The 12012-nt window shown below is 42.5% G+C and overlaps 1 protein-coding gene across 4 annotated transcripts in view; it reads left to right on the plus strand.

The window, feature by feature from the left end:
* si:ch211-231m23.4 (free fatty acid receptor 2) overlaps window positions 1-10730 on the plus strand; it is a 45337-nt gene extending 34607 nt beyond the window's left edge. For 2 of the 4 annotated variants that reach the window (XM_042108102.1, XM_042108103.1), the window contains one exon: window positions 9530-10730. In XM_042108102.1, coding sequence (XP_041964036.1) covers window positions 9530-10493 — 964 coding nt within the window. In that variant the 3' untranslated portion in view covers window positions 10494-10730. Of the gene's footprint in view, window positions 1-5849; window positions 5934-6370; window positions 6891-9529 lie in introns of those variants that run through there. The other 2 variants (XM_042108105.1, XM_042108104.1) reach the window with 2 other exon arrangements.
* Window positions 10731-12012: the final 1282 nt, after the last annotated feature.

A 12012-nucleotide genomic window follows, 5' to 3' on the forward strand; every position in this document is an offset into this window, starting at 1 on the left:
GTGGGCCAGGTCTTTCAGCTCTGCTAGCAATGCTGTTTTATCACCGGTTTACAGATTTGTCCCAGGTCCAATTTCCGCAACTCAACTGGAAGTCAGGAGATGCGTTTAAAATACAAAACACTGATTTGGCCCAAACCTGTGATACAGATATGAGCCGAAGGACCATTTTTTCACAGCAGACCCAGGTGGTAATGATATTAATTAAGGTGCTGATTCTGCTAAATTGACCTTTCCCTACTTCATTGTCAACTGGCTGCTAAAGAAAAAAAAGGTATTTTGGAATTGCACACATTTAGAAACCATGGGGGTGCACTATGTTCCCATGGCCACTTCATTTCTACAGTAAGGCTGGACAAGAAGATAGTTGGCTCAATATTGATCATATGTTCGTTTCATTATTTTTATTATTACCTAGCAGTGGTAAAAGTAGTCAATTGTTGTTTGTGTCAGATCTAACAGTGCTATGAGACAACCCCATATTCTTGCCACGCATGCAGAAGTCCAAGCAGTAACGTTAATCAAGGATCTTTGGTTTGCTCAATCTTTTGACATGATTTGCCAGCCTGGGGTTGGACTAGGACAGCCCAACTTTTCAAGGTAGGCTATCTGCTTTTTATCTCTGTTGGTTTATTCAGAGACAACAACAAGCAACCAAGCGATTGATAACTTTAATGTAAGGTTATACTATTATTTTCCAGCAATATGGGCTACTAGCTTAGCTTAAGCAAAACAGCCATCTATAACTATTTTGGAAAACCAGTGATAACGCTAACAGGAAAAACGAGTGCAATTGGGAATTGGGACCTATTTTCAAAAAGGAATAAATGGCTATGTTTTTTTTGTATTGTTTCAGATTGACCATGGAGATGACTGAGGAAGACAGCCTGAATATTGATGGGAACAGTGAAATTAACACGACTTAAACTTTGTCTGGGATTGCACTTCTACAGCCAGGTTGTTGAATAAAAAAATAATAAGACACTTATGTGTAAAGTTTTTTTACCCCCCTCTTGTGTTTGTAGCCTAGCTTATGTTTATCAGTTGAGCTGTTGGGAAAACGTTACAAACTTTAGCCTGGGTGAACCTATAACGAACCTGTTAGCAAATGTGTAGCAAACAGATTTTTCAGGATAATTAATTACCAATCACATTTCACATGTCAAATAAAGCCAGCTGATTTCTGATAAACGGGTCCGTACCACACACACTAAGCGGACCCGTATTGCATGTGATAAGCAGATCTGGAACACGTCAGTAACACAGACTACCATACGGAACTGGGCCAGTCTTAGCCCTTATTGGTACCAGATCCGTCAAACGGATCCAGACCAATTTTGGACCGATGTGCGTTTGGACGCCGGATCAGGTCCATTATGCAGATCCGTGCCGGACGTTGTGGTAGGTGTGACCCACTTCCGTCCCAGTGTATGTTTGCTATCTGGGGAATCATCAGTGCAACATAACATATAAGACTGTCTGACATTAATGTGGAAATGACAGGCGGAGGCTTACGTAATAAATGGAAACTACCTTGAATTGTTAAACCATTGGGAAGTGGTTCTGGATTGACACTGTGATCCTTCAGAACGAAGAACAGAAGATTGAGTTCTGTAAATAAGTAAGTAATTGGGTCTATCTGTTTGTCTATGTTTGTGTGCTGTGTTAATTGCTGAAAAAAATTATTAGTTATAAGCTAGTATTAGTTCTTTAAACTGTACTTAGATGACTTTACTTATATCTCCCTTTGATTATTTATTATGTTTTTATGTGCTTTTGTGCGAATGTGTATGTGTTGGCTACCTGTTGTGAACCAAATTGCTCCTTGGGGACATTAAAGACATTTCAATTTTATTCAAAGTAACTTCACTACTCATTATTTTATTTGTGAGTTGGTCTCTCAGGCTCTATGTGTACTGGGGTTAGTTTTACACAGGGTGGTGGAGTAATGTTATTTTTTCATTGTTTTTATTTTAGCCCTGTCTGAGTGGGATATCTCACAATATCTTATTTTTCCAGACAGTTCTGTGCGTTTCTGTGTCAGTAAAAATTCTGACATCTTGTAAAGGAATCCAGATAAATTACCTAAGGTTATACTAGTCCTGTCATGTGAATACTGATTGTGCTCTCAATTTAGTACATTGTGTGCACATTTTACTAAATAGTGTGCACATTTTACTACATTGTGTTTTTTTAGTTTTGTCAAATGAATATATTATATAGCAGTGATAGTTATTAGTGTGGATGATGATTGATGTCATTTTATGTTTTGGGAGGAGAAACATTGTTCGTCCCAAAGCAGGAGGCAGAGGACAGACATGTTTGGCAGTGGAGAGTAGAGAGAGATAGCCGCCCTTTCTCCTAGAGGCTGTGTGACAAGCAATGAGCCTTTGGCTACCAACTATGGGGATTGATAAAGAGAAAAGAGGAGCAAAGTAGAGTGGCATGGGTGTCAGCCTCTCACAAAGAGGAGGGCAGATTATTCCAAGGGAGGAGGGCTGGGCAAGTAAAGGCTCCGCCTCCTGTAATTTATGACATCATATTGATTTAGCTGACGTTTTTATGCAAAGCGACATATAAATGAGGTCTGACATTCAAGATGCAAAAAAGGGGAACTTGAAGGAACTATAAATAACACCTTTACAAACAATACAAGATCACCAGAGGATGACAGTACAGAACTGTAAATGCCAACCAGACTAATAATGAAGTTACAAACCAGACAAAAGTAATCAAAAGAGATAGTAATGGGTGAATGCAAGCGCTATGAGAGAGGAAATGTTATGGGAGGAGGTACTTTCAAAAGAGGTGGATGTTCATAGATTCTTGAAGATAGAAAGGGATGTCCCTGTTGTGTTAGTGATTGGTAACTTGTTCCACCATTGGGGAACTTTGCACAAGAATAGTCTGGATGCTCTTCAGGGTTTTATATTAGATTAGATTCAACTTTATTGTCATTGTGCAGAGTACAAGTACAGAGACAACGAAATGCAGTTAGCGTCTAACCAGAAGTGCAAACAAGCAGAAAAGGTGCGATGTGATGTACACAGCAGGTGCTTAGACATGACCGAAGATATAGCGCAGAGTAAACAGTAGTGTACAGTTGTTTTCAGAAGGTGGCTTAGAGTAGTATAAAATAAATATAAGTATGTGCAGTGTATCAGCAGTAACCTTATAAGAGCAAAAATAAATATGACTATGTAATATGAACAATGTATGAACAACATGTACAGATATGTGCATGTAAAAACTATATAAATATTATATATTGCAATATAAATATATGCAGTGTATTAACAGAATATATTACAGAAAAACTGAATAAATATGGATATTTAGATTGAACCATATAAACACAGTATGTACAGCTATGTGCAGTGTGGTAACAGTACCATTGTAGTGCAGAATAGTAACATTATAATAGTATTAAGAATAAGTCAGAATGAAGAGCAGTAGAATATGGCTATGTATAAGTAAATAAATAGACACTATGGATGGGATGGGGTAGTACAGTTGTGGGGGGGGGGGGATGTCAGCCTCCTTGTTGTTTGGGGCAGCTGTGGCCTACTGGTTAGAGACTGCTCCCCGAGCGCCGCTGTTGTTGCAGGCAGCTCACTGCGCCGGGATTAGTGTGTGCTTCACCTCAATGTGTGCTGGGTGTGTTTCACTACTGTAATTCACGGATTGGGATAAATGCAGAGACCAAATTTCCCTCACGGGATCAAAAGAGTTACTTATACTTGTTGTCCTCCATGGTCGTGGACACCTCAACAGGCACAGGCAAGGAGGCATCAGGCAGGGGCGGGGCAGTGGTCCAGTGTCAGGATGACATAAGAAATCTATTCATATTTGGGTTACACTTTACTTGCGGTAACACTTTACTTGACAGTATCGACATAAGAGTGACATGACACTGTCATGACACATGAAACCTAAAGCTAATCCTAACCTCTAACCCTATAATCCCAACCCTAACTCTAAACCTAACCCTAACTTGTTATGACAAAAACCAAATGTCACTTTATAACAGAAGCGTTATGTCACAAACGTTTATGACCTCTTTATAACACGTTCATGACAGTGTCATCCTTGTAACTGTAACAGAGTTGAAAATAACCTCACCTACATAAAGTGAATTCTTTCAAAATTATGATATTACATTGTTATTGTAATCTCTATTTTTATATACACTGGTTTTTATATGTTTAAAATGTTTTCATATGTCGTACCCATTCACATGAGTTTAAAACATGAGACATTGCGACTGCAATTGTATTTTCATTTCTACTTTGCATTTCAATATTTTGAGCATTTGCGCTTCCCGTACTCCAGTCAGAACTACAGTCTGCTGGAGGTAAGCTGTGCATAGAGAGTGCTCCGTGAATAATTTTGTGTTTTAATATAAAATAACATGTTTGTCTTCCACACTGGTTCAAATACGTATATACATAAGTTGTATTAATAGATAATTTCTGCAAGTAATGCTAGAGTGTTGTCTAAGATGGTATCTAATCGAGCTATTGTGGGCTACGTCTTTTTGGCGGCAGCCACGTTATGTTAGCTAGCTTTATGAAGAAAACACTTGCAATTTCTTGATTTCCTTTTTACGTTTATACTGTAGATTTGGGTATGCAGTCGTCATTGTCTAATCTCAGTGGATTTTTTGTTTTATTTGTGAATGCAGGTACGTTGTTTATACTGTTAATGAATCAATGCTTGTTGTGAATTCAATGGAAAAAAACTATACGATCACAACGTGTGAAACGTGTGCCAACTCTGTATGTTGTTTCTTCTGCATGATTTTATGTTTGTTTAAACTGAATTGAACAAGCTATGCATTATTTTATCTATGTTCAGGAATAGCATAGACAATGCTAGCAGTCAGAACTAGTCTGCTGGAGATTTGGGTATGCAGTCGTCATCGTCTAATCTCAGTGGATTCTTTGTTTTATTTGTGAATGCAGAGAAATAAAAACAGTGAGAAGAGTTCGTGTGGAGTCATACATTATCATCACAATTAACACCTGCACTAGAGAGGGTCGTTACATAACTCTACATAAGAGTGACATAAATCTATTAATATTTAGGTTACACTTCACTTGTAACTCTACATAAGAGTGACATGACACATGAACGTCACATAAACATTATAAACAAGTCATAAACGTTTATGACATAATGCTTCTGTCACTCGCTTCTGTCAAGTGTCATTCGTTTTTTGTCATGACAAGTTAGGGTTAGTGTTAGGGTTGATAGTCATGTCACTCTTATGTAGATACCTTCAAGTAAAGTGTTACCAATATTTGTTTAGTCAAAGAAACCCCACAATGTGTTCATGATACATTAAATATTTTTTTCTACAGCAGTGATAATGGAGACATTCATTCTGGCCTACTATATAATCATCTTCATACTCTGGCTTCCTGCAAACCTCCTAGCTCTCTACGCCTTCAGCAGCAAGATCCACACCAAGGCCTTGCCCACCGACATCCTCCTGTTCTCCGACCTTCTTTTTCTCCTCTGCCTGCCTCTGAAGATGTATGAGGCAGCATGGGACATGCGCTGGCTCCTCCCTGAGGCCCTCTGCCTGCTCTCCACCTTTGTCTACTACTCCACCATCTACAACAGCTCTGGTCTGCTCATGGCAACCAGTGTGGGGGCACCTTGTGTGTGGCCTACGCTATCTGGTACAGGCAGTGTGTTCGTCCCCTGCACGGCATTCTGGCCAGCGTCGTCATCTGGATCCTGAGCTTGTCTCACTTCACGTACCTCTACGTGATTGAGATCATGCCGAACAGCTCGTCTCCATCGGCGGCGGCGGTCTGTTACGGCAACTTCACCGAGGCCCAGCTGGCACTGGTTCAGCCCATCCGACTGGAGCGGTTTGTGGTCTTCTTCGTCCTGCCACTGCTGGTCTCCAGCTTCTGCTAAATCTGGTCCGTCCTCATCCTCAGCCGGGTTTCCCATCTGCAGCCCAGCAACCAACATGATTACCTTAGCAACCAGCTGAGCAACTGCTTTTTTTAGCATAGCAACCACCAGATGTACCTTATCAATACCCTAGCAACCATCTCATTTACCCCAGCAACAACTGAAATATTGTTAACCCATGAAGACCCCCAACAGGGGGCAGCCGTGGCTTACTGATTAGCACTTCGGATTTGTAACCGGAGGGTTGCCAGTTCGAACCCCGACCTGTAGACCACGGCTGAAGTGCCCTTGAGCAAGGCACCTAACCCCTCACTGCTCCCCGAGCGCCGCTGTTGTTGCAGGCAGCTCACTGCGCCGAGATTAGTGTGTGCTTCACCTCACTGTGTGTTCACTGTGTGCTGAGTGTGTTTCACTAATTCACAGATTGGGATAAATGCAGAGACCAAATTTCCCTCACGGGATCAAAAGAGTATACTATACTTAACAACCAGCATAACAACTAGCATAGCAACCACTTTATTTTGCATAGCAAGCACCATATGTACTCTAGATCTATATGTGCTCAGATAGAGATGCTCGACCACTTCCGTTCACTGCTGGACAGGAACATCTGCAGCACGGACATGACATGACATCATTGCAACAGTGTCCTCAGTGGCCGGCTCATTTGAGAGGGCAGCACTCTCTCCGCACACCCTCATGGAAATCCTCCGCCTTGCTGAAGAGATAAAGCTCTGCGTGTGGATCTGAGGTCAGAATGCTTCAGGACTTTGTCAGACAGGCATCGGCCTCCCCACCGCGTCCTCTTCTCGTACTCCAAGTGGGTCTAATTGAATTGGAGGAGAAAGAACCTTCATCCCAGGCTAGTCTTTGTGCTTTTCTCATTCCAGTCTCCTGGGCGTCTTCATTTCCCATATAAACACGTTGCTCGTTCATTAAACAAAGGAGGGTTGATTTTATAGGTGAGTAATAACTGATTTTCAACCAATAAGGGAACAGATACAACCTCATGGCACTAAATGTAGATAAAATGGTAGAGGATCCATGACTTGTTTTGTCTGGTGTCATATTAAATGCTCAATAGCTGTGCGGTTTGTGTTGTTGATATCATCATAATTATGTTACTATGTCTGTAATGTGATCATAATGGCCTGGTTTGCTCTCTACTGTAATCTGATAACTGAAAGCAAATGTTTTTTTATGGTCAAATGATAGCATTGGGTTCTGAGTATTTTAATTATTAGCCCCACAAGGAAAAACAGTTAGACTTCCTCACTGATCTCTTTTATAGAACAGACTTTGATAATGGTAGGAGAGTCTATTACAAATATACATATATGACAGTTAAAGGAGAATTCCGGTGTGATATTGACCTAAAGTGTATCGAAACATGATACCGAGTGTGAACGTATGTCTCATAGCCCATCTCGGCTTGTCCCCTGCACTCCAAAATCTGGCGCTAGTTAGCCGATGCTACCAACATCTAAAGAAATTGGCACTCATACAGAACTCTGCGGCTAGACTTTTAACTAAGACTAAGAAGAGAGAACACATCACCCCTGTGTTGGCTGAACTGCACTGGCTCCCTATTTCCTATAGAATTGATTTTAAGGTTATGTTAATTACTTACAAAGCTCTGAATGGCATAGCACCTTCATATATCTCTGAGCTTTTAATATCTTATCAACCACAAAGGAAACTTAGATCATCCAATTCTAATCTTTTAATCGTACCCAAAGTGCTCCACAAACAAAGTGGAGAAGCTGCGTTTATCCATTATGCCCCCAAACTATGGAACACCCTGCCTCTGTACATCAAGCAGGCGAGTTCAGTAAATATTTTTAAAAAAGATCTGAAAACATACCTGTACAGGAAAGCTTTTAGTTAACTCATCTTATCCTGTAGACTACATTTTCAGATTATTCTACATCTGCTACTATTGGAGGGCGCAGCCAGCCAGAAGCAGATGGGCTCCCCCTATTAAGTCAGGTTCTGCTCAAGGTTTCTTCCTGGAATATGGGAGTTTTTCCTTGCCACAGTTGCCATATGGCGTGCTTGTGGGGGGTAAGAGGGTTAAGGCTGCCAGTCTTATGACGTCATTTTCTATATTTTTGATATGTTGCTGAGCATATCATAAACAGCAAAGAAAAGTGATTGATAATGACTGACTGACTACTATTGTGTTACATGCTTCAAATGTAAAGCACTTTGAGCTGCATTCTGTGTATGAAAGGTGCTATACAAATAAAGCTTTATTATTTATTATTATTATAACATCTTTTTCAATAGTGGTGCTTCAGCATCGGGCTAGCCATGCAAATAAATCACTGTTTTACACCCATTTACGAGGCTCAATGTATCTCCACACTTCATTGGTAGACTTCCGAGGGCCCTGACATTTAAAACGAGACATTGAGAACTTTGAAAAAGCACTGGTAGTTTACTTACAAGACGATTTATACAGACAGTATCTTCACGAAGTTTAGCGTTTGCAGCCATCTTGAATTTAGTCACGATAAGTCGAGCAACGAGTAAGAATGAACAGCTATGATAAGGGACCAGATTCCAAAAATAATTCAGTGGAAATGCATGGATTCCAGTTGCTGCTACTGGAAGAAACTGGAGTCCATGCATTTCCACTGAATTATTTTTGGAATCTGATCCCTTATCATAGCTGTTCATTCTTACTCGTTGCTCGACTTATCGTGACTAAATTCAAGATGGCTGCAAACGTTAAACTTCGTGAAGATACTGTCTGTATAAATCATCTTGTAAGTAAACTACCAGTGCTTTTTCAAAGTTCTCAATGTCTCGTTTTAAATGTCAGGGCCCTAGGAAGTCTACCAATGAAGTGTGGAGATACATTGAGCCTCGTAAATGGGTGTAAAACAGTGATTTATTTGCATGGCTAGCCCGATGCCGAAGCACCACTACTGAAAAAGTTGTTGGTAGCATCGGCTAACTAGCGCCAGATTTTGGAGTGCAGGGGACAAGTCGAGATGGGCTATGAGACATACGTTCACACTCGGTATCATGTTTCAATACACTTTAGGTCAATATCACACCGGAATTCTCCTTTAAGTGGATATCTTTTCAAGCCACAAATTAAAGCAACACCAAAGAGTTTTTTGTACCTTAAAATGTGGTTCATCAACTCGTAACAGCACTTCTGCATTCGACCCTCTATCGGCTATAACCGCACTATGCAAGTTTGCCAGATCGGGTAGCGGATCTGTAGTTCGATGGAATGAGACATAAGAAACTACAAATTTGACTTGCTTCTGATGTCGCAATACATCATACTTTCATAAAATCATGCAACATACTCTACCTTGTCTGTGGACATCGTTATTTGCAAAGCCGGTGTTGGAAAATCAAATAACGTGCGTGCGACAGAGGAAAAGTGCATAATACTAAGAAATATGAATCTGACATATTCTGCCTTGTCAGTCAAACAGATCCTTTTGAACACAGATACATGTTTGACCATAAATATCCACCTATATCTGTGTTCTTTATAATGACCAATACAATTAAAGTTGTATTATTGAGTGTGTGGTTAAACTGGTGTTACTGACTCTTATTCTTGTCCTTGTTGCAGTGTCCCCTCTAACACCCAAGTCATTATGGCAGATCTCATTAATGTCCACGTCCTCCTTGCCACCTACATCTTAACGTTTCTGATTGGCCTGCCCGCCAACATCCTGGCATTTTACGCGTTCAGCCAGAAGGCCCGCGACAACCCCACGCCCACGGACATCCTACTGCTCAACCTGACCTCGTCTGACCTCCTCTTCCTCCTCTTCCTGCCGCTGAAGATGTACGAGGCGGGTCAGGGCCTGCGCTGGTACCTGCCGCGGTTCCTCTGCTCGCTCATGTCCTTCATGTTCTTCACCACCATCTACACCAGCTCGCTCCTGCTGACCGCGGTCAGCGTGGACCGCTTCCTGGGCGTGGCCTTCCCCATCCGCTACCGGCAGCTGCGCAAGCCTCGCTACGCCATCTGCACAGCCGCGCTGGCCTGGCTGGTCTCCTCGGCGCTCTGCAGCTTCGTCTTCGTGACCGAGCACCTGCTCGAGGCGGCCGGCAACAGCAGCCGCCCGCACGACAAGTGTTACGAGGACTTCAGCGGCGAGCAGCTTCGCGTGCTGGTCCCCGTGCGGCTGGTGTTCTTCGTGGTGCTGTTCGTGCTGCCGCTGCTCATCTGCGTCTTCTGCTACACCACCTGCATCCGCATCCTCTACAGCAAGCCGTGCATCCCGCCAGAGCGCAAGCGCAAGGCCATCGGCATGGCCGTGGGCACGCTGACCGTCTTCTTGGTCTGCTTCCTGCCCTACAACTCGGCGCATCTGGTGGGCTTCCTGACCGGCAGTAGCCCTGAGTGGCGCTACTACACGCTGCTGCTCAGCACCTTCAACACCTGCCTGGACCCCATCATCTTCTACTTCTCCTCCAGTGCCTTCCGCACCACCACCAAGGTGTCCATCGTCAAGATGCTGATGCTAAATCGGACAAATACTATACAGAAGGACAATCAGGCATCCAGGCAGACCCTCAGCACCTGACCCGCTCACTCCTGTGTCCCTTTAAGTATTTATCAAAATAAAGTGAGGCCCTGTCCACATTAAGCCGGGTCAATATGAATGCACGCTATTATCACACTATCCACACTAAAAACGGCATATTCCCAGACCCCAAACCAAACTATTTGAAAACTCTCTCTGAGGTGCACAAATAAGAATGACATACTTGTCATGATATTGATACAAATGTGGTGTTCCAGACCCCACCAACAACAAAAACAATAATGTTGATGAGATCATTTTCACCTCAGATATGGATATATATTTATTCTGCTCAGATATGGATATTTATTCAGCTCAATGTGGACAGGGCCTCAGATATGGATATATATATTTATTCAGCTCAGATATGGATATATATTTATTCAGCTCAATGTGGACAGGGCCTAAATAAAGGGATGACCTCATCACAGTTTGGCTTAACAATGTTTATCACAGCTTGCAAAACATGATGTCTTAAGATGCTGCTGGTGCTGTTTCCTACATTAGTTATTGTACTTTAACTTTTAGTTTTCATTTCATTTCATTTTCCCATATGCAGATTAAAGCCTGGTATTAGCAAAATGCTTTTTTAATTAGTTCTCTTTTAGTGTAGGACTGTTTATAGCTCTCCAAAAGAGACACAGACACACTCCCCATCTGTTTCTAAGTAGCTCTCCAAAAGGTTTGAGGAAGATGTTCATATCTGATAAGCCCCCCCCCCACACACACACACACAGACACACTCCCCACCTGTTTCTATGTAGTAGAGGGCTGCATTGGGACCCAACGCAAATCTCGCGGGACCGGGCGGTTTGAACTTTGCTGCGGGCGGGAACAGGCGGCTAAAAAAAAACACTGCAGGATCGGGATGTAGGCTAGCCTAGTGTTGTAAACACTGCAGGATCGGGATGTAGGCTAGCCTAGTGTTGTAAACACTGCAGGATGTAGGCTAGCCTAGTGTTGTAAACACTGCAGGATGTAGGCTAGCCTAGTGTTGTAAACACTGCGGGATGTAGGCTAGCCTAGTGTTGTAAACACTGCAGGATCGGGATGTAGGCTAGCCTAGTGTTGTAAACACTGCAGGATCGGGATGTAGGCTAGCCTAGTGTTGTAAACACTGCAGGATGTAGGCTAGCCTAGCGTTGTAAACACTGCAGGATGTAGGCTAGCCTAGTGTTGTAAACACTGCAGGATCGGGATGTAGGCTAGCCTAGCGTTGTAAACACTGCAGGATGTAGGCTAGCCTAGTGTTGTAAACACTGCATGATGTAGGCTAGCCTAGTGTTGTAAACACTGCGGGATGTAGGCTAGCCTAGTGTTGTAAACACTGCAGGATGTAGGCTAGCCTAGTGTTGTAAACACTGCAGGATCGGGATGTAGGCTAGCCTAGCGTTGTAAACACTGCAGGATGTAGGCTAGCCTAGTGTTGTAAACACTGCATGATGTAGGCTAGCCTAGTGTTGTAAACACTGCAGGATGTAGGCTAGCCTAGTGTTGTAAACACTGCAGGATCAGGATG

This window comes from Alosa sapidissima, chromosome 10, assembly GCF_018492685.1.
Source record: "Alosa sapidissima isolate fAloSap1 chromosome 10, fAloSap1.pri, whole genome shotgun sequence".
NCBI classification, from domain to species: Eukaryota; Metazoa; Chordata; class Actinopteri; order Clupeiformes; family Clupeidae; genus Alosa; species Alosa sapidissima.